Raw genomic sequence first — 22,720 nt, 5'->3', positions numbered from 1 at the left:
CCTAGTTGTAAATAATCTGATTCCATGTGTACTTGAAAAGAATGTATATTCTACCCTGGCCAGGTAGCTCAGTTGGTTAGAGCATTGTCTTGATACACCAAGGTTCTGTGTTTGATCCCCGTCAGGGCACTTAAAGAATCAACCAATGCATGCATAAATAAGTGGAATAACAAATCACTTTTTCTCTGCCTTCCTCTCTCTCTCTCTCTAAAAATCAATAAATACAATTAAAAAAATTTTTTTTTAATTTTAAAAAATAGACTTTAAAACAATGGCTATTACAAAAAAAATCATTAAAAATTTTTAAAAATAGACTTTAAAACAATGGCTATATCTTGTGCTGCTTTGGCATGAAGTACTTTAAAAATATCAATTAAATTAATCTTGTCTAATGTCATTTAAGGACACTCTTTCCTTGTTGATTTCATGTCTGAAAATTCTATCCAGTCATGACAATAGGGTGTTAAAGTCCCCTATTATGACTGTAGTACTGTCAATCCCTCCCTTTATGTACTTCAATATTTGCTTTATATATTTAGGTGCTCCTATGTTGGGTACATAAATGTTTATCCTATCTAATAAAAGAGAAACATGGTAATTAGCATACGTCCGCTACCCTTCCCACTGACTAATCAGGGCGATATGCAAATTAACTGCCAGCCAAGATGGCGGCCGGCAGCCAGGCAGCTTGAAGGGAACATGAGGCTTGCTTGCTTCAGTGATGGAGGAAACCAACGTTCCCTGCCTGCCTTGCCGGCCTCTGAGCTTGCAGTTTGAAACATTGTTACAAATATAGAAGCTAAACAAAACCCCAGAAACCTACTTTCAGCCCACCGGGATCTCAGAGCTGGAGTTGATACAGTGTTTCGATTATAGAACCCAAACAAACCAGATACCTGCTTTCAGCAGGAGAGGCCTAAGAGCTGGAGACAAGCCTCAGAGCTAAAGCTGGCCCAGAATAAAAAAAAAAGAAAAAAAGGAGCGGTTGGGAGCTTCAGTCACCCGCCAGCCTGAAAACAGCCTTCAGCCCCTCACCCAGACTGGCCAGGCACCCCAGTGGGGACCCCTACCCTGAAGGGTGTGTGACCAGCTGCAAACAGCCATCATCCCCTCACCCTGGCTGGCCAGGCACCCCAGTGGGGACCCCCACCCTGATCCAGGACACCCTTCAGGGCAAAACAGCCGGCCCCCACCCGTGCACCAGGCCTCAATCCTATATAGTAAAAGGGTAATATGCCTCCCAGCACCAGGATCAGCATGACAGGGGGCAGCGCCCAAACCCCTTGATCGCCCTGTGGCTCTGTGTGTGACAGGGGGCGGGGCCACAACCTCCCTATCGGCCCTGCTCTGTTCGTGACAGGGGAAGGCGCCCCAACCCATGATCAGCCCTGCTCTGTGCCTGATAGGGGGGAGCTCCCCAACCCCCTGATCGCCCTGCGGCTCTGTGTGTGACAGGGTGTGGTGCCCAACCCCCTGATCGGCCCTGCTCTGTGTGTGACAGGGTGCGGCACCCCAACACCCACCCCCCCATGGGCCCTGCTCTGTGTGTGAGGGGGTAGAGCCATAACCTCCCCATCGGCCCTGCCCTGAGAGTGAGAGTGGCGGCGCCCCAAACCCCTGATCGGCCCTGCTCTGTGGGTGATAGAGGGTGGCGCCCCAACCCCCCCTCCACGGGCTCTGCTCTGTGTGTGATGGGGTAGAGCCATAACCTCCCCATTGGCCCTGCCCTGAGTGTGACAGTGGCGACACCCCAACCCCCTGATCGGCCCTGCTCTGTGGGTGATAGAGGGCGGCGCCCCAACCCCCTGATCCTCCCTGCTCTGTGCATGACAGGGGGGAGCTCCCCAACCCCCTGATGGGCCCTGCCTTGAATGTGGCAGGGGGCGGTTCCCCAACTCCCCAATCGGCCCTACCCTGAACATGACTGAGGGTGGCATCACAACCTCCCGATCTGCTCTGCTCTGTGCATGACAGGGGGCGGCGCCCCAAATCCCCAATCAGCCCTGCTCTGAGCCTGACCAGGGGCTGCACCTAGGGATTGGGCCTGCCCTCTGCCACCCGGGAGCAGGCCTAAGCCAGCAGGTCGTTATCTCCTGAGGGGTTCCAGACTGCGAGAGGGCACAGGCCGGGCTGAGGGACCCCCCTCCACCCTGAGTGCACAAATTTTTGTGCACTGGGCCTCTAGTAAGTTCCATAATATCCATTATGAACTGTCCTTTTTTTAACTCTTGTTATAGCCATTGTTTTAAAGTTTGTTTTGTCTGATATAAGTATTGCCACCCCATCCTTTTTGCTTCCATTTGCATGAAATATCTTTTCCATCCATTTACTTTGTCTGTGTATGTCTTTAGATCTGAAGTTGAATCTCTTATAGACAGCATATGTAAGCATCTTGTTTTCTTAACCATTCCGCCACTTGTGTCTTTGGTTGGAGGTACATAGTTATTGCCAGTTTATTATTGATATTTATGTGTTTATTCTCCTCTCCCCCACCCCCCTATTTCTTAAAGACATCCTTAACATTTCCTGTAATACTGGTTGGTAGTGATAAACATCTTTAGCTTTTTATTTTTCTTCTGGGAAGTTCTTTGTCTCCTCTTTCATTTTAAATTATAGTCTTGCTGGGTAGAATAGTCTTGGTTGTAGTTCCTTTCCTTTCATTACTTTGAATATTTCCTGCCAGTTCCTTCTGGCTTAAAGTTTCCGTTTAGAAATCAGCTGACAGACAATCTTATGGTAGCTCCCTTGTAGACAAGTAACTGCTTTTTTCTTGCTGCTTTGAAAATTCTCTCTGTCTTTAAGTTTTGGCATTTTAATTGTGATGTGTCTTGGTGTGGGCCTCTTTGGGTTCATCTTGTTTGGGACTCTCTGTGCTTTCTGGACTTGCATATCTATTTCCTTCATCAGGTTAGGAAAGTTTTTGGTCATTATTTATTCAAATATTTTTCTCCCTGACCTCTGCCCCCAAATTAATTTTTAGAGAGAGTAGAAAGAAGGTATGGAGGGAGTGAGGCAAGAGAGAGAGAGAGAGAGAGAGAGAGAGAGAGAGAGAGAGAGAGAGAAACAGAAACATTGACATGAGAGAAACACATTAATTGGTTGCCTCTGGGGAATGGAACCTGCAACCTAGGTACATACCCTTGACTGGAAATCAAACCCATGACTCTTTGGTATATGGGCTAACACTTTAACCACTGAGCCACTCCAGCCAGGGCTCACATATTTTTCATCCCCTTGCTTTCTCTTCACCTTCTGGTACCCCTCTGATGTGGATATTCTTATGCTGGATGTTGTCCCAGAAGTCCCTTAAACTATTCTCATTTATTTGGATACTTTTTCTTTTTGCTCTTCTGATTGGATGTTTTCTGCTACCTCGTCTTCCAAATATGGATTCAGTCCTTCGCTTCATCTAATCTGCTGTTGATACCTTCTAATATATTCATTTCAGTAATTGTGTTCTTTAAGTTTCCATGTTTTTTTATGCTTATTACCTATTTGTTAAATTTAACACCAAGTGCCCTGACCATCCTTTATAACCACAGTTTTGAACTCTTATCTGTTAGATTGCTTGCCTCTGTTTCATTTTTTTGTTTCTGGAGTTTTCTCCTATTCTTTCATTTAGGACATGTTTTTTTGTCTTTTCATTTTGGCTGCCTCTCTGTGTTTGTTTTGTAATTAAGTAGATCTGCTATATTTCCTGGTCTTGGTAGTGGCCTTATTTAGTAGGTGTCCTGAGGGGCCCAGTGGCACAGTCCACCTGGTGCTTTATGAGTGTCCCTTATGTGGGTTGTGTGTGCCTTCCTATTGTAGTGGAGCCTTATCAGCATGTCAGTGAGTGGGATTTACCCTCAGGCTGACTGACTGGCTGTGAATACTGGCAGTGCATGACCACAACCTAGGACAGTGATGGCGAACCTATGACACGCATGTCAGAGGTGACATGCGAACTCATTTTTTTGGTTGATTTTTCTTTGTTAAATGGCATTTAAATATATAAAATAAATACCAAAAATATAAATCTTTGTTTTACTATGGTTGCAAATATCAAAAAATTTCTATATGTGACACGGCACCAGAGTTAAGTTAGGGTTTTTCAAAATGCTGACACTCCGAGCTCAAAAGGTTTGCCATCACTGACCTAGGAGCTGTTATTAAGGGGATTACTCAATAGAGTGGGATTTGTTCCAGCAGGCTCTGGTGCCTTTCAAGACCCTTCTTTGCGTGTGTTGCTTGTGGAGTTATTCAGATGGTGCTCTGTTGTGGTATGAAGTCAACCACTGGATGTGTTGGTTCTGGCTCCTCTGGTGCAGGCCAAGGTCACCACTGCCTATGATTGCCCCTGCACTACCTGGTAGAAGCTATAAAGTTATCTGTGGTTGATAGCTGCCTGTGCTACAAAACCAAGGCCGGGTGCCACTTGTACTGGAGTTGAGACTATTCAGTAAAGGACACCCGAGGCCTGCCACTGCCTGCAGGTTGTCTACTAGGTGTACCGGTTAATAATGGTGGATTTTGTTATCAAAGAAAACATGATAATTTCAAGAGAAAGATAAAAAATGCTTTATTCAAAGTAATGTCCATCACTAGCTACATACACATTTCCCCCATATTTCAGGTAATTTGTGGAAACCCTCCCAATAGAACTTTTCTTGTTTTGAGGCAAACCATTCAGGGACCCGATTTTCCACTTCTTCGTATGTTTTGAAGTGCTGCACATAAAGTGCGTGTGCCATAGATTGGAACAAGTGGTAATTTGACAAGGTCTGGTGAAGATGGCGGGCGGGTTAATACTTCCCAGGCAATATCTTTTAATGTGTCTTTAACTGGTTTTGAAGTGTGTGATGGTGCATTATCATGAAGCAAAATTACTTTGCCGTGTCTTCTGGCCCATTCTGGTTGTTTCACAATCAAAGTGTGGTTCAAATTGATTATTTGTTGTTGGTAGAGATCAGTATTAACGGATTCACCTGGTTTTAGAAGCTCATAATACAACACACCTTCCTGGTCCCACCAAACACAGAGCATTGTCTTCTTTCCAAAGTGATTTGGCCTTGCAGTCGATGTTAATGGTTGACCTGGATCAACCCATGATTTTGTGCATTTCGGATTATCAAAATAAATCCACTTTTCATCGCCAGTCACAATTCGATGCAAAAAAGACTTCCTTTTTTGCTGTTGAAGCAATATTTTACTGCTGACTTTTCGGTTTTCCATTTGTCTTTCCTTCAGTGGATGTGGTACCCATTTTCCTTCCTTTAAAATCTTTCCCATTGCTTGTAAAAAATTGGAAGTTGTTTGCTGAGCAACGTTTAATCTTTCTGCAAGTTGTTTTTGAGTTTGATACGCATCTTTATCCAATCATGCTTGTAATTGTTGGTCTTCAAATTTTTTTGGTTGACCTGGACATTCTTTGTCTTTCACATCAAATTCATCACTTTTAAAGCATTTAAACCAGCGTTCACAAGTATCTTGAGATGGAGAATGTTCACCATAAGCTTCCTGAAGTATACGATAACTTTTTCTGCAAAATAAAGTAATGAATTAAAAATTCCCACAAATGCTCTTTTTTTGGGCACGAAATTCGACATTTTTAAGCATAAAAATATCTATGATGTTAATACCTTCAGCAAATTTGACATATGAAGTTTTGAAGCTTGCTGCCAATACAACAAAATAGCATACATATCAAATTGCATATTATCCACATATGTGTAACTCCATCTATTGAAAGAAATCCGCATTATTAACTGGTACACCTAGTAGCCTCAGGTTGTGAGTTAGATGAGGCTGGTCTCAGAATCACCAGGATGGGCCGAATGGTGTTCATCAGACTAATATGGATTCTGATTTGGCCATGTGGCAGGAGGGCTCAATACAGAAATGACATGTTTGTCCCTATAGCTATCACCCTGAAGCCACACAATTTAGTCTTCCTCTTTATCTGGCACCTCCTGAGCCCCATCCTCCTTTTGCCACAGCCCCGGGTAAGTGCCTGTGAGGGAGTGAGCTCTTTAAGAGGATGCCTGGTTTTCCAGTAGCCTTCCATCTCACCTGGATGAACAGAATCCCTGCTGATTTTCTTAGCCTGATATTGTGGGGGCTCCTGACACTGTCGCTCTGGGCTGGAGAGCTTGGTGTGGGGCTGGCTCTCCAGGAGGGACCTCTGCAGCTGAGATACCCTCTGGATTCTCAACCACCATATTCTCAACTACCATATGTGGATGTGGGACCAGCCCATTTTGCATATCTGTGCTTATGACCAGTTTGAAGATAGCCTTTTTCTTTTTTAGTCTTTCCTTGGTCTTATGACCTTGACACTTCTTTTTTTTGGAGAAAAGAAAGTAATAATTTATTGATTGCAGCAAAAACACACTTAGGGCATTGAAATAAGAAAGGGCATAGAAGAATCAACAGGAGAGCCTAGGCTGGGATGGTTTGGCTCACAAGAAAAAGGGCCTTGGAGACAGGTTTAGGGGGTTATCCTGGGACAAACTGCTGCTGCCCATTGTTCCCCTGGTTGTATGTCTCATGGGATCCCTTAGAGGTTAGGGGACATGTACCAGTGGGAGAAGGAAAGGGGGAAGGGAATGACATGGGCATGCTCCCTGAGGGAGAGCGCTGACCGTGACACTTTTTGAAAAGAGTAGTGGCCAGGTATTTTTTATAATGTTTCTCAATTTTGGTTTGTCTGATATTTTCTTATGATTAGACATAGATAATGGATTTTTGGGAAGAATACCACAGATTATGTGCCCTTCTCATATATCAAGGACTAAAGCTTATCAACATGTCTTTTTACTCATAATGTTAAGATTGATTACTTAATGTATTGTGTGTTTTTTTAACCCCCATCTGGAATAATGTCTTTATTCTTAATATGGCTTATTTTCATCTTTCTTTTCTAGATCACTTTTTTTTTTTTAGAGGTTTATGTATTTTGGTGGATTTTTGCAAAGAACCAACTTTGTCTTAGTTGACTTTCCCCATTATATCTTTCATTATTTGGCTCTTGTTTTTCTTTTCATTCCTTGTTCTGGGAGACAAGAATGTTTTTTGATTGGGCTGGAATGGGTGCAGAATCTTTGGGGAGGGAAAAACTTTAAAATTTTTAACCAAGTTACTCTTTTTTGCTGACATATTTATTCTCAGACTTAAGGTATGATTATATAGTGTGGAGGTTGAGACAGCATTTTGAAGGTGATTCTGTATCTTTCTTTCTCTTACAATGACTAGAAATCCTGATATTTAAAAAAATATTTCCTATGTGATAATTTCAGTTAAAGGAAATAAAGAAATTAGCAATTAGTACATTGTAGGGCTGTGAGAGCTCCATTAATAATTTTTAAAAACATTTAAGAGCCCTGGCCGGTTTGGCTCAGTGGATAGAACGTTGGCCTGCGGACTGAAGGGTCCCAGGTTCGATTCCAGTCAAGGGCATGTACCTTGGTTGCAGGCACATCCCCAGTAGGGGGTGTGCAGGAGGCAGCTTATCAATGTTTTTCTCTCATCCAATGTTTCTAACTCTCTATCCCTCTCCCTTCCTCTCTGTAAAAAATCAATAAAATATATTTTAAAAAAACAAAAGAAAAAAAACAAAAAACATTTAAGAATAACAATAAGGGCTTTAGCTGGATAGCTCAGTTAGTTAGAGCATCATCCCAATAATTAAGGTTGCATGCAGTTTTGATCCCCAGTCAGGGCACATACAAGAATCAACCAATGAATGCATAAATAAAGTAGAACAACAAATCAGTGTTTCTCTCTCTCCCTTCCTTGCTCTCTGTAAAAGTCAAACAAAAATTAAATAAAGAAAAAGAATAGCAATAAGAAACAATAGTTGAATAACTCTGCCAGTATTTCCCACTCCAAGTAATGAAGTTTTTTTTTTTTAATCCTTACCCAGGATATTTTTTCCATTGATTTTTTTTCTTTTCTTTCTTTCTTTTTGTTAGAGAGCGTGGGGGTAGGGGGCAGGGAGGAGATGGGGAGAGAGAGAGAGAAACATCGATGGGAGAGGTATATTGATTGGTTGCCTCCTGCAGGTGCCCCGACTGGGGCTAGAGATCCAGCCTGCAACCAAGGTATGTCCCCTTGACCCACCACCCTAAGGTCCACGGGCCCACGGTCTAACCACTTCCAAACCGCCAGGGCACAACATTTTTTTAAAAAGAGAGCAATTAGGAGTAAGAAGCAAAATACTATAGTGGGATAATTTGTTCCTCAGGGAATATCATTACACACTCCTGTGATATGGCTGCTAGCTATTTTTCATTTGATGCCAAAAGGATTTTGTCCCCATTGTAAATCAGGTTACTAAATGAGAATGTTAAAAAGCTTGTCAACTCAACCTTTTGACAGTTGCTAATGGATACAGTCAACATAACTATTCTTCAAATCTGCAATATATTTGACAGGTTTTTTGGTAGGAACAAGTTTTTTATACCCTTAAGGGTTATGCAATTTTACTTTCCCAGGACTGATTGCAGACTCTTGACACAGTATTCATAGATGTATTCTGTTTTCTCTGACATGTTTATATATTTATTACTATTTATTAATTATTAAGACATTAGGTTTCATTGGGGAAAATATAATCTTAGGTAATAATAAAATCTAACTTAATAGTCTTTATTTTTTTGTATTTCTCAGCTTCTGATAGTTATGTTTTGAAATCTCCTAGCTTTTCTAGCTTATATTTAGATTTTTTGATTTTCTTTAAGAAATTCTTAGTTTTTGTTTTATACTTTTGAGCCTCTGTTGCTAGTTGAATAAGTATTATGATTATTTTGGTCATGGTTAATTATTTTTCTCATTTTATATATAACTATCCATCTTGTTCTCTCTTTCCTTATTCTGTCACGTATTAATATTGTTGTACAAATTTTCCGTTGGACGTTTGGGGATTTTTTTGGTGTATGTTATTTAACTTTACTAGTGTAAAATAAAATACAGATATAGAAAACCTTACAACAAGTTGTGTAGCTTAATGAATTTATTATAAAGTGAATACTGTTGTTACTAGCACCCAAATCAAGAAATAGAATTATGCCAGCCACTCCTAAAACACATGTGTCCCACACCCTCTCTCCAAAAATTGCCAATATTCTGACTTTTAGGGTAATTACTTTCCTCTATTTCTGTATGGTTTTATCACTGTTGTGTGCATTTATAGACTCTATAGTTTAGTCTTCTTCATTCTAAAATAACTTATCCCTGGCCAGGTGGCTCAGTTGGTTGGAACTTCATCCCATACATCAACATGTTGTGGGTTCAATTCCCAGTCAGGGTACATACCTAGGTTGTGGGTTTAATCCCCTGTTGGGAGGCAGCCGATCAATATTTCTCTCTCACATCAATGGTTTTTCCTTCCCTGTTTCTCTCTCTCCCTTCCTCTTTATAAAAATTAATAACACCATAACCTTGGGTGAGAAATAAAAAAACACACAAAACTTTACATGTACGTCTTTTAAATCTTTTAATCAAAGTTTCCCTCTCCATTTTTTCCCCTCGTAATTTATTTGTTGATGAAACCTGGCCATTGGATCTTTAGATTTTCCCATGGTCTGGGTTTTACTGATTGCACACATGAGGTACAATTTTAAATATGTTTTATTGTCCTCTATATTTATTGCAGATTGGCAGTCCAGAGCTTACTCAGACTCAGGTTGGTTTCCTCTGGCAAAAGTATAGATTTTTTAAAAATAATGACTGTTTTTTTCGAATTATAGTAGCCACTAATGGTAAATACTAATATTTTTTAGCTTACTGAGATTGAAAACATTTTTTAATTGATTTTAGAGAGAAGAAGGTGGAGAGAGAGGAAGGGAGGGAAGGAGGGAGAAAGGAGAGAGAGAAAGAGATTTGTTTTTCCACTTATTTATGCATGCATTGGTTGATTCTTTTATGTGCCCTGAATGTGGCTCTAACCCATGGAAGATCTATCCATTGAAGTTACTGGGGTGTTAAAGTCCCCTAGTATGACTGTATTGTTGTTCTCTAGAAGTTTTTTTTATATATATTTAGGTGTTCCTGTATTGGGTGTATATATGTTTACCAGTGTTATATCCTCTTGTTGGATGGATCTCTTTAGAATTATGTAGTGACCTTTGTGGTCTCTTGTTTTGGCCTTTATGTTGAAATCTATTTTGTCAGATATGGGTATCGCTACCCCAGCTTTGTTTTTCATTTCCATTTGCATGGAAATTTTTTTTCCATCCCTTCACTCTCATCCTATGTGAATCTTTTGTTTTCAGGTGAGTCTCTTGTAAGACAGCATATAGTTGAGTATGTTTTTGTATCCATTTAGCTACCTTATGTCTTTGATTGGAGGATTTAATGCATTTCCATTAAAGGTTATTATTGATAGATTCTTACTTATTGCCATTTTTATTCTGTATGCCTATGTTTCTTTCTATATTTCTTCTCATTACAGCAGTTCCTTTAGCATTTATTGTAGTGCTGGTTTGGTGGTAATAAAATCCTTTAGCCTTTTTTTGTCTGGGAAGCTTTTTATTTGACCATCTATTTTGAATGATAGTCTTGCTGGATATAGTAATCTTGGTTTTAGATCCTTGCTTTCCATTACCTTGAGTACTTCATGCCATTGCCTTCTGGCCTGTAGAGTTTCTGATGAGAAATCAGCCTACAGCCTTATGGGAGCTCCTTTGTAGGTAACAAATTGCTTTTCTCTTGCTGCCTCTAAGATTCTCTCTGTCTTTAATTTGGGGCATTTTAATTTTGATGTGTCTGGGTGTGGACTTACTTGGGTTCTTCATGCTTGGGACTCTCTGTACTTTCTGGACTCATGTGACTTTTTCCTTCACCAGGTTAGGGAAATTTTCTGCCATTGTTTCTGTAAACATGTTTTCTATCCCTTACTCATGTTCTCCTTTTGGCACACCTATTCGAATATTGTTATGTTTCATGATGTCCCACAGCTCCCTTAAGCTGTCCTCCTGTTTTTCAATTTCTTTTTCTTTTTGAGTGATTGTTTTCTACCCTATCTTCTAATTCAGTGGTCGGCAAACTGTGGCCCCTTGAGTGTGGCTCTTCCACAAAATACCACATGCGGGCACGCACGTACAGTGCGATTGAAACTTCGTGGCCGCACTCAAGTGGTCAGCCGCAGTTTGCTGACCACTGTTCTAATTCACTGATCCAGTCCTTGGCTTTCCTGCATCAGCTTTGTATTCCTTCCAATGTGTTCTTTTTTTTTTTTTAATTAAATCTTTATTGTTCAGATTATTACATTTGCTCCTCTTTTTTCCCCCCATAACTCCCCTCCTCCCTGTTCCCGCCCCACCCTCTGCCCTCACTCCCCACCCACTGTCCTCATCCATAGGTGCACGATTTTTGTCCAGTCTCTTCGCGAATCTCCCACACCCCTTTCCCCCCCCAAGAATAGTCAGTCCATTCCCTTTCTATGTCCCTGATTCTATTATGATCACCAGATTATTTATTCACTTGATTCTTAGATTCACTTGTTGATAGATGCATGTTTGTTGTTCATAATTTGTATCTTTACCTTTTTCTTCTTCTTCCTCTTCTTAAAGGATACCTTTCAGCATTTCATATAATACTGGTTTGTTGGTGATGAACTCCTTTAGCTTTTCCTTATCTGTGAAGCTCTATATCTGACCTTCAGTTCTGAATGATAGCTTTGCTGGATAAAGTAATCTTGGTTGTAGGTTCTTGGTATTCATCACTTTGAATATTTCTTGCCATTCCCTTCTGGCCTGCAAAGTTTCTATTGAGAAATCAGCTGACAGTCCTATGGGTATTCCCTTGTAGGTAACTGAGTTTCTTTCTCTTGCTGCTTTTAAGATTCTCTCTTTGTCTTTTGCTCTTGGCATTTTAATTATGATGTGTCTTGGTGTGGTCCTCTTTGGATTCCTTTTGTTTGGAGTTCTCTGCGCTTCCTGGACCTGTAAGTCTATTTCTTTCACCAGGTAGGGGAAGTTTTCTGTCATTATTTCTTCAAATAGGTTTTCAATATCTTGCTCTCTCTCATCTTCTGGCACCCCTGTAATTCTGATGTTGGTACGCTTGAAGCTGTGCCAGAGGCTCCTTACACTATCTTCGTATTTTCGGATTCTTTTTTCATTTTGCTTTTCCAGTTGGGTGTTTTTTGCTTCTTCGCGTTTTGAATCTTTGACTTGATTCTTGCGCTCCTCTGGTCTGCTGTTGGGAGTCTGTATAGTATTCGTTATTTCAGTCCGTGTATGCTTAATTTCTAGTTGGTTCTTTATCATAACATCGAGGGTCTCATTAGATTTCTTGAGGATCTCACTACATTTATCGGCGGCTTCTAGACAGTTCTTAGGAGACCTTAAAAGTGTGGTTCTGAACTCAACATCCTCCATTGACAGTTTCGTCCTGTTTCTTTGCGGAGGCATTTTTTATGCTTTCTTGGTGCACCCCCCAGTGGTCTTTGTGCGCAGTCTTGTTGTAGTTAAGCCTTGATTGTTGTCGGCAATACCAGGGGTGATTTGACCTCCAGGCTAACTGGCTATGAGAGTCCGCTGTGTCTGCAGTGGGAGAGCTTCTGTGCTAGATCACTAGGGCGGTGCTAATCTAGCGTTTGCCTGAGGCTATCTGGCAAATGGCTCTGCGCAGGGCTTGGGCGGGGCGGGTCCCCGGGGATCTACAGGGCAGGCCGGAGCGAGCAGTTATGGCTGCTCTCAGTTCCGTCCCTAGGGGCTCTGCCTCACAGAGTCCCAGCAACCGCTGCAAACCTCGGAGAGAAAGCTGCCTTCGAGTTCTGACCTAAGCCAGACAGTCCCGCTTCTCCCGTTTGAGTCTGGGTCCCTAGAGCCTCACCCGGATCTGGAGCTCAGAGTCTAAAACTCCCTCCCGATTGATATCAACAACTGTGCCCTCTGCCTCCAGCCTGCTCCGCATGCACTCCGCACCTTAGTATTTCACTTCAGCATTGCGCCTCCTCTGAGTCTGGGTATGATATTCTCTTTCCTCCTAGTTGTAGAATTTCCACTCAGCCAGCCTTCCTGTGGTTCTGGATGATGTCCGTTCCGTCTTTTAGTTGTTTTTTTGAAGTGGTTGTTCGAGGCAGCAATCTCCAGCGTTAACCTATGCCGCCATCTTGGTTTTCTCCCCAATGTGTTCTTTATTAGTGCTATGTCATTGTTCATAGTTACTATATCTTTTCTCATGTTGTTGAGCCTCTTTGCCATTCTTATTCTGAACTCTTTATCTGATAAATTTCTTATCTCCATTTCATTTATCTCTGTTTCTGGAAAATTCTCTTGTTCTTTTGTTTGGGGATTTTTTTCTCTCTCCCCATTTTGGCTACCTGTTTGGGTTTGTACTTATGTGTTAGGTAGATCTGCTATGTCTCCCAGTCTAGTGCAGGACAGTGTCAAATGTTGTTTCTGACTAATTATATTAGACAAAGATACAAAGCCTCCAGAGACTCACCTCTGTCTGTAGATTGATCGGATTCAGTCTTGAGTAGCCTCGGGCAATTGTCCACAGGTGGGGGGAGTGATTTTTCAACTGGGTGGGGCAGTTGCTTCTGCCTGAAAGTGAATTGTTATTCTCAGTCTCTTAAAGGCCCACAGAAACCCCAGATGGTAGGCCAGGAGTTTTCCAATAGTGTGGGTCAATTGCCCCCCCCCCCCCCAGGCCTAAATAGCAAAGGTGTGCCTGAGAAAGATGTCTTCTGCAGTGTGAGGGAACGACTGACTAAGCAATGGAAAATGTTGTGACAGTTCTGCAAGGACTAACCTTAGAGCCCCTAACCCTGGCGTCTGCTCACACAGCTCCAGTCCACTCTTCCCTTTCTCACAAGGTGAGTGGCTACACATGAAATTTTGTGCATTGGCCCTTTATGAGGGTGCATGCATTTTCAGCCATCTTTCCCTGGCAGACAGTAACCCTGCTGCCTTTCACAGCCATATGTTATGTGGACACTTCTGATGCTCTGTGCTGGGGGCCCAGCTTGGGGTTTAGATCCCAGAGTTCTTAGTGGTCATCCCCAACAACTGAGATATCTCTCTGGCACTTCAGCTGCTGTCTGTGGGAGCTTGGCCAGCCCTTTTGCACCTCTGCCCTTCCAACCAGTCTGTATGTGGTCTCCACTTTCCATCCTTGGTTATCAGGGTTATCTCTAGGTAGTCTTCAGTTGATTATTTAGGATGGCTTTTTTTGTATTTTAGTTGTAAATCCAGTTTGGTCCTGGGAGCGTGTCTATTGTACATAATTCTTTTTAAACTACTATATACTATTTGGTATGGTTCTACCTCATGTTATTAAATGCTCCTAGTTATATATATTTGGTTGTTTCCAGTTTTTTCACTAATGCAACTCTTGTTTCTATTGTGCACATATACAATTGTTTGTCTAAAATCATAGAGTTTGTGTATTTAGACTTTTCCCAGTTTGCCCTGTAAAGTACCTGTTTTTCCAAAAGTAGAGTCTGAGAAGATCTGTTTCCTCTACCACTCACCAATGCTTGATATTTTTAAACTAGAGGCCTGGTGCATGAAATTCGTGCAAGTGGGGGTTGTCCCTCAGCCAGGCCTGTACTCTCTCCAATCCAGAACATCCCTCTTGAATTCGGGACCTCTGGCTCCTAACTGCTCACCTGCCTGCCTGCCTGATCGCCCCTAACTGCCTCTGCTTGCCAGTCTGATCACCTTCTAACTGGTCCCCTGCCGGCCTGGTTGCCTCCTAACTGCTGCTCTGCCAGCCTGGTCACCCCTTAACTGCTGCTCTGCCGGCCTGATCATCCCCTAACTGCCTCTGCTTGCTAGTCTGATCACCCCCTAACTGGTCCCCTGCAGGCCTGGTTGCCTCCTAACTGCCCCCCTGCTGGCCTGGTCGCCTCTTAACTGCCGCTCTGCTGGCCTGGTTGCCCCCTAACTGCAGCTCTGCTGGCCTGGTCACCCCCTAACTGCCCCCCTGCTGGCCTGGTCGCCCCCTAACTGCCCCCCTGCTGGCCTGGCCACCCCTAACCGCCTCTGCCTCGGCCCCTGCCACCGTGGCTTTGTCTGGAAGGACATCCAGAAGGATGACCGGGATATGTCTGGTCTAATTAGCATATTACCCTTTTATTATTATAGATCTTGTTAATCTGAGGGTAAAATGTGTCCTTGATTTTCTAGTGCCTTTTTGAGGTGGCAGTGGGGAGAACCTAGGTGGTGTTCTCAGGTGAGTGCTGCAGCAGTCATCTGGGTATAGAGGTTTCCCTTGCTCACCTCCTCAGGCAGGACATTTACTGCTCCAGTGGGACAGACACAGAGTTGCTCTTGTTGCCTGGCTCCAGAGACTGGTTTGTTCTCCCGATGACCTTGTTGGTTTTGTCTGCCTCTGTGCTGCATCCAGCATTCAGTGTATGCCACTTTTTGCCTGTCTTCCTTCACTTTCTCTCTCCTTATAGAAATTCTTTGTCTTTTGCATTTCGTTCTGTAGTTTTATTTTTCTATGCTACCCAGTCTTCTTGCTATCTTTTTTCACTTTCTACAGGTCCAAGGACTACTGGCCAACAATGGAATACTTTAAAAGTGCAACTCCTGTCATTTCTCTGATATAGGTGGGAGCAGGAGGCTGCACTTAGTTTGCTGGAACTCTATTCTCATTTTAAACATGGTGTAAATGAAGGTTTTACTAAAAGATTAATTTGCCCCTTGTCACATATTGATATTGGGACTTTTGAGAATTCCAGTTTACTAGTAACTTTTAATGGCACTCACAAATCTGGCCAGCTATCTTGAGTTAAATGCTCAATTAGTTGGTTTTAAAAGCCTTGATTTAGAAAAAAAGAATAAACAAAGAAAGAAAGAAAAAAAAGATTTAAAAATGACAATCATCCCTGGCCAGTGTGGTTCAGTTGGTTAGGTGTCATTCCATGCTCTGAGAGGCCACCAGTTTGATTCCTGGTCATGGCACATGCCCAGGTTGTGAGCTAGATTCTCTAGTAGGGGGCGTGCAGGAGGCAGCCAATGTTTCTCTTCCTCTTCTTTCCTCTTCCTTCCCCTCTCTCTCTAAAATCAATAAAAACATTTTAAAAATCACAATCAGTGCTTTATTGAACTCTTAGCTTTATTATCTTCTCTAATATATTGAAAATGCTTTTAGTTTGCTCTTGTCAGTATTTACAGCACTCACTAATGTTTATTGATTGTTTACTCATGTATCAGGTACTTTGCTATGTGCTTTCTTGGCTTATACTTAGTCTTTACCACATCCTCATGAAGTAGGGAATTATATTATCCACACTTTGCAAACAGGAAATCTGAGTACTAAGAGTTTAAGTATCTGCCCAAAGTGTATATATTATCACAGCCAGAACTCAAACCCAGGAAGTCTGATTCCAAAATTCTGATCTTAAGGTCTAAATTTGCTACTAGTCCCCATTATCCCAGATGGGTTGTTTTATTCTCTTGGGAATTTCATTATGATTATTGTGGGCATTTTCCACATACTAGGTGTACTGTTTGATAATGTGGATTTTTTTCAATAGATGGAGTTACACATATGTTGATATATATGCGATTTGATATGTATGCTATTTTGTTGTATTGACAACAAGCTTCAAAATTTCATGTCAAATTTTCTGAAGGTGTTAACATCATAGATATTTTTATGCTTAAAAGTGTCGAATTTCATGCAAAAAAAAGAGCATTTGTGGGAAGTTTTAATTTTTTATTTTGAAGAAAAGTGCTGCTGAAAGTTATCGTCTACTTCGGGAAGCTTATGGTGAACGTGCTCCATCTCAAGATACTTGTGAACACTAGTTTAAACACTTTAAAAGTGATGATTTCAATGTGAAATTGAAAGATAAAGACTGTCCAGGTCAATTTGAACCACACTTTGATCGTACAACGACCAGAATGGGCCAGAAGCAACGGCAAAGTTGCTTCATGATAGTGCACTATCACACACTTCAAAACCAGTTAAAGACACATTAAAAGATCTTGCCTGTGAAGTATTAACCCACCCGCCGTATTCACCAGACCTTGCTCCTTCAGATTACCACTTGTTCCGATCTATGGCACACGCACTTTCTGAGCAGCACTTCAAAATGTATGAAGAAGTGGAAAATTAGTCCCTGAATGGTTTGAGGCAAAGTTCTTTTGGGGCGGTATCCACGATTACCTGAAAGATGGGGGAAATGTGTAGCTAGCGATGGACATTACTTTGAATAAAGCACTTTTGATGTTTCTCTTGAAATTATCCTATTTTCTTTGATTATAAAGTCCGCATTATTAACCGGTACACCTAGTAGTCCTTTTAAGATCAAATAATACGTTTCATTTCTAAAAATTCCTTTTTAAAAAAAATTGATTTCAGAGAGAGAAACAGCAATTTGTTATTCACTTATCTTTGCATTCATTGGTTGATTCTTGTATGTCCCCTGACCGGGGATTGAACTCACAACCTTGGTGTATCCGGATGATGCTCTTAACTGAGCTATCTAGCCAGGGTTAAGGTTTGGGGATGAAAGGACATTGGGGAGATAAGGGCACATTTGTATTATCTTAATCAATAAAGGGGGGAAAAATTCTTCATTTTCTTTTTTCAAGGCTCATCTCTTGGGACCACTGTTCTTAGATGAGACCGGATTTTATTTAGATGACCAATTTAGTCACCATGATTTCACTGTTTGTTTTCATTATCTGTCAGCCTAATAGAAATGAAGTATACACTATTTATAATGATTGAGTTCAGATATTATTCTTATAGGGAGGACAACTTAGTTATTAAGCACTAGGAATATCAATGTTTTTTCTAGGCATTACCTTATCTGAATCCAGCTTATCTGGGCCTTTTGGGATCAGAATCAAATGTCAAGAGTGCTGAGAATAGCAGCAGTGGAAGTTTTCCTGGTGCTGAACAGGGACAATAGGATTTGGTCATGAAAAGAATTTTAGGTAACCTGATTTTCCAAATATTCAGATATTTCTCATTCTTGGCTGATTTTCATTTTGGTCCTAGGCAAAGTTAAAAGGAAAATAAAGGTGATGTGTTCTAAATAGTGAGATAGGTTCGTTAGATCATATTTCACCAGGTTTTTCATTTGGCCTTAAGAGGGAACTAACAAAGGTGAGCAGAGGAAATAAGCTCATTGTATCACCTTATTGTTCTTATTAGTAATAAAAAAATGTAGACTTTGTATCTAAGATTCTATGACTGACAGAATTACTGTAGCCATTAATTCATGTACAAAAACTTTCCCCAGAATATCCAGATAATTAGAGGAAGGGTAAAAGAGGATTAGAGGGATGCAGAGGCAGGGAGGGACACTAATATATAAAGGTAATTGCCTTAATACTTTTCTTAAATGTTAGAAAATCTTTATATACTAGTACAAAGAACAAAAAGCGTTTACTAGGGAATTATAGTAATATATTTTCTGCAGCTCTCTTTGTAAACTAATTATTAATAAAAAAAAATTTTAAAGCAAGGTGGAAGATTGCCAGGAGAAAGGTAAACCTTTGACTTAAACTGAGCATTAGTACTAGAATTAGAAACTCCTCTCTTAGGGCCAGACTATTTTACTGTGGCTTTAGGCAAACATTTTTCCTATTTCATTTCCCTATTTCAGTATTAGAAAGGCTAATATTCACCTACATTTTTAAAATCATGATTAAGACTTCCATCGCAATACTGCCTTAAGTAGGAACCCATCAAATGTCAGAGGAGTAATTGAGATGATTTTAGATCTCTATGCAAATGTAAAGGAATATAGAACTACTAAATATCTCATTGAACTTCTACATCGATAAATTCCTTTGTGCTTGAATGGGAATCAACTCAGCAACTCTTGCAGATCTCTTAGAGAGAAAATAATTATTAGCCATTTCAGTTAGTGAGTAATATATTCTATAGAGTGTACCTCTGAGGGATGCACCATCAAATTACTATAGGCATACTTGATGGTTCAAAGACTTAATTTCTCAGACCAAATCTTATAATTGTGTTTATGGCGAGTGACGTTCAAATTTCTTGACCACCAATATTAAAGTCTTGAATTGATGGGCTCATGTCTACTCTAAAATTAGAGTATAATTTTAGTATCAACAGAATATGCTTAATTTTACAAACAAGGCTTTTATTTATTGAAATGACATCTAATATGTTCACTAAATATCAAATATTAATTCAGCTGTTAAATGAAAAAATTAAAATTTTAAGAATTATGCATACATTGACCATTAAAATGCTTTACAATTTGATTCAACTAATAGAATAAGCAGTCATGTTTTGTCATACTTTGGTATTTCCATAGATAACTTGTGTTCTCATAATATTTTGTGTTATACACCTTCTTTTAGTGACCGTGGTGGAGAAGACCCAAACCAGAAAGTAATCCATGGGGTTATTAACTCCTTTGTTCATGTTGAACAGTATAAGAAAAAATTCCCCTTAAAGGTAAAAAGTCTCCTTTAAAAACTTGAGTAATCAGACCTTTAATTTCTTAAATTGCTTATTTTCGTTTTTTCAATATGATTTTAATTGATTTATTTAGTTTTATCAGGAAATCTTTGAGTCCCCCTTTCTGACTGAAACAGGAGAGTATTACAAACAAGAAGCTTCAAATTTATTACAAGAATCAAACTGCTCACAATATATGGAAAAGGTAAGAAAGAAATGTATGTTAAATACATAATTTCTTATATATCAGGCATGGTTTTATTTAACAGTTTTTTTGTTAATATATTTTTTGGGTTAAAAAGTTTCTGTTTGGCCTTTGCTCTGAGTTATAGTCAATGTACAATACCTATGATGAGTCATTTTTCTTGCTGTAGTGTATTCCCTGAGGAAAAGTGCTATTCTGATTTTTGTCATGATTGATACTTTTTGATAAATCCTGATTGCTTGATTTGCTTGTCTTTAAAATTAACATGTATTTACGTTCTTGGCAAAATCTATATTTTATGCTTAGTGGATATGTTTAGGGAATAATATAGACACTAGGTATTTAGGTCTTTATCTTCTTCATTTAAAATAGAAGGAAAAATATAATTCTGTAGATACTTGGATAGATCACTCTTCTGTTCTGTTAAGTTTTTAATGAAAAAATTTTAATTTTTCCACAAGAAATATTTATTTTTTAAATTGATTTCAGAAAGGAAGGGAGAGGAAGAGAGAGATAGAATTATCATTGATGAGAGAGAATCACTAATCAGCTGCCTCTTGCATGTCCCCCATTGGGAATCGAGCCCACACCCTGGTATGTGCCCTAACCGGGAATCAAACCATGACCTCTTGGTTCATGGGTTGACACTCAACCACTGAGCCACACTCCACAAGAAATTTTAATCATTAAACCAACACACACTGATGACCATATTTAAAATTCTATGTGTACTTTCTCAGTAAAAGAATTAGTCATAGTATAAATTCAGTCATCACACAAGATATATTTAGAAATTTTAATGAGGGTTTTTTTTTCATCTGCAGTGTTGGATTTCAAGCATTTCATTATAGGATGATTTTTTGTTTAAGCAAGAAAGATAAATATAAGTAGAATAGCTATAGTATGTACATACGTCATAGTATAGAACATAGGTCAAGAAATATCATTACTTACTGATAATCTGCTATGTATTTCACAAAGCCCAGGGCTAGAAGTCTGAGCTGTTTAGTCTCTTCCTGCTTTTGTCACTCATTAGTTCTGGGACCTTGATTAAGTAATCCGGAACCTTGAGTAGTCATCTGGGACATTTTCCTCCATCTGTTACATGCAGGTTACACAGTGGTCCTCAGCTCTTAGCCTTCTTTGCATCTGAGACTCTTGTTTAAGGATCTAGATCCAATCTTGAAAAGTGCTCACAGGTTTAAGTGGTGCATACACCTCATTATATCTGGCTCTCAAAAAAGAGGCAATTGGCAAAAATATTGTATGGTTCCACTTAGATGAAATATCTAGACTAGGCAAATTCTTAGAGACAGAAAGTAGATTAGAAGTTTTTAGAAGATGAGGCTAGGGAGTTATTGCTTAATGTTTATAGAGTTTGTTTGGTGTGATGAAAGAGTTTTGGAAATTGTACATTGTGAATATAATTAATGCCACTGAATTATATATTTAAAAATGGTTAAAATGGCAAATTTTATGTTATATACATTTTATCACAATTATAAATACACTAATAATGTAATATAACGAAAACTATTGAATTCACCCTTGCATGGATGAATCATATGATATGTAAATTATATCTCAAACTGTTAAAAGGAAGGCCATTGGAAACTGTGTTGGGAAAATAGCATTTATAAGAGTAATTCACTTAACAGACTAAATAATGTAGCCTTCCTACTTCCCTTTCTGTGTCTTTCCTTTTAATTTTGGCCTTTCCCTCCAGCTGTAGTGGTTTTATAGCTATTGAAGCCCTGAATCCAGACACTCCAACCTTGTCTGTTTTCTCTTGATATGCACCTCAGCCCTAGCCCCACCCAGTTATCATGGTTTTTCTTTTTCTCCTCCTTCCTCACCTCCCTCAGACCCACACTCTAATTACTGTTGCATTTAGTTAGACCATAAACATATCAAAGTCACTTATAGTATAGTATAAATGACTACTACACATAATACTTTTAAGAAATTTTTATTTTAATTTAACTTATTGGGTGTGTTTGCCTGTCTTCACATGGCCATCTTCCCTCTGTGTAAGAACTTATTTTTTAACTTTTTAAAATATACTTTTATTAGAGAGAAAGGGAGAAGGAGAGAGAGATAGAAACATCAATGATGAGAGAGAATCATTGATCAGCTGCCTCCTGCATACCCCCTACTGGGGATCAAGCTGGCAACCTGGGCATATACCCTGAATGGGAATCATAGGTTGATGCTCAACCACTGAGCCATGCCGGTCGGGCAGAACTATTTTTATTTTAAAAGAAAAACACGATGACCAAAATGACTTTCTTAGTTGATGAAATACTCTAGACCCCACCTTTGGTTTCTACAACTTTGCCCTGAACTCCTGTCTCCACACAACATGGTAGCACAGTAGGAAAGATAGGACTGTGTCTCTCAGTCTTGAGCCTCACTTTCATCGAAAGATATCTGAGAGGTATCCAGGAATGTGTTATTTCCCCTCTCAACATAATTTTTTCTCTCAACATCACCTTCTTATGCCCAGGTAAACTCAAGCAGTACTTCCCAAAGGCTTAAATGCACATAGTTCCCTGGGACCAGTTCAGAAACTCTAGTTCCATAGCTTTACATTACAGAATACTTTACTTTTTTCTGTTTTGTTAATCCTCACGTGAAGATATTTTTTCCATTGATTTTTATTTTTTTTATTTATTTTATATATATATATATATATATATATATATATATATATATATATATTATTGATTTTTTACAGAGAGGAAGGGAGAGAGATAGAGAGTTAGAAACATCGATGAGAGAGAAACATCGATCAGCTGCCTCCTGCACATCTCCTACTGGGGATGTGCCCGCAATCCAGGTACATGCCCTTGACCGGAATCGAACCTGGGACCCTTCAATCCACAGGCCGATGCTCTATCCACTGAGCCAAACCGGTTTCGGCATTTTCCATTGATTTTTAGAGAGAGTATAAGAGAGGGAGAGATGGAGAGAGAGAGAGAGAGAGAGAGAGAGGGAAACATCAATGTGAGAAAGACACATCAGTTGGTTGCCTCCCATACAGGGGTAGAACCTGAAACCCAGGTAATATGTCCATGACTGAGAATCAAACCCAAGATCCTTCAGTGCATGGGCTGACAC

The 22,720-nt window shown here is 40.0% G+C and overlaps 1 protein-coding gene across 5 annotated transcripts in view; it reads left to right on the top strand.

The window, feature by feature from the left end:
* Nucleotides 1-22,720, top strand: part of CUL2 (cullin 2) — a 160,854-nt gene that overhangs the window by 85,613 nt on the left and 52,521 nt on the right. For all 5 annotated transcript variants that reach the window (XM_059655987.1, XM_059656004.1, XM_059655980.1 and 2 more), the window contains 2 exons: nt 19,296-19,392; nt 19,490-19,600. In XM_059655987.1, the coding sequence (XP_059511970.1) occupies nt 19,296-19,392; nt 19,490-19,600 (208 nt within the window). The remainder of the gene's footprint in view (nt 1-19,295; nt 19,393-19,489; nt 19,601-22,720) is intronic.

Source organism: Myotis daubentonii, chromosome 1 (assembly GCF_963259705.1).
Source record: "Myotis daubentonii chromosome 1, mMyoDau2.1, whole genome shotgun sequence".
Classification (NCBI taxonomy): Eukaryota; Metazoa; Chordata; class Mammalia; order Chiroptera; family Vespertilionidae; genus Myotis; species Myotis daubentonii.
Note: the sequence above shows the minus strand (reverse complement) of the source record. Positions and strands in the feature narration are given on the sequence as shown.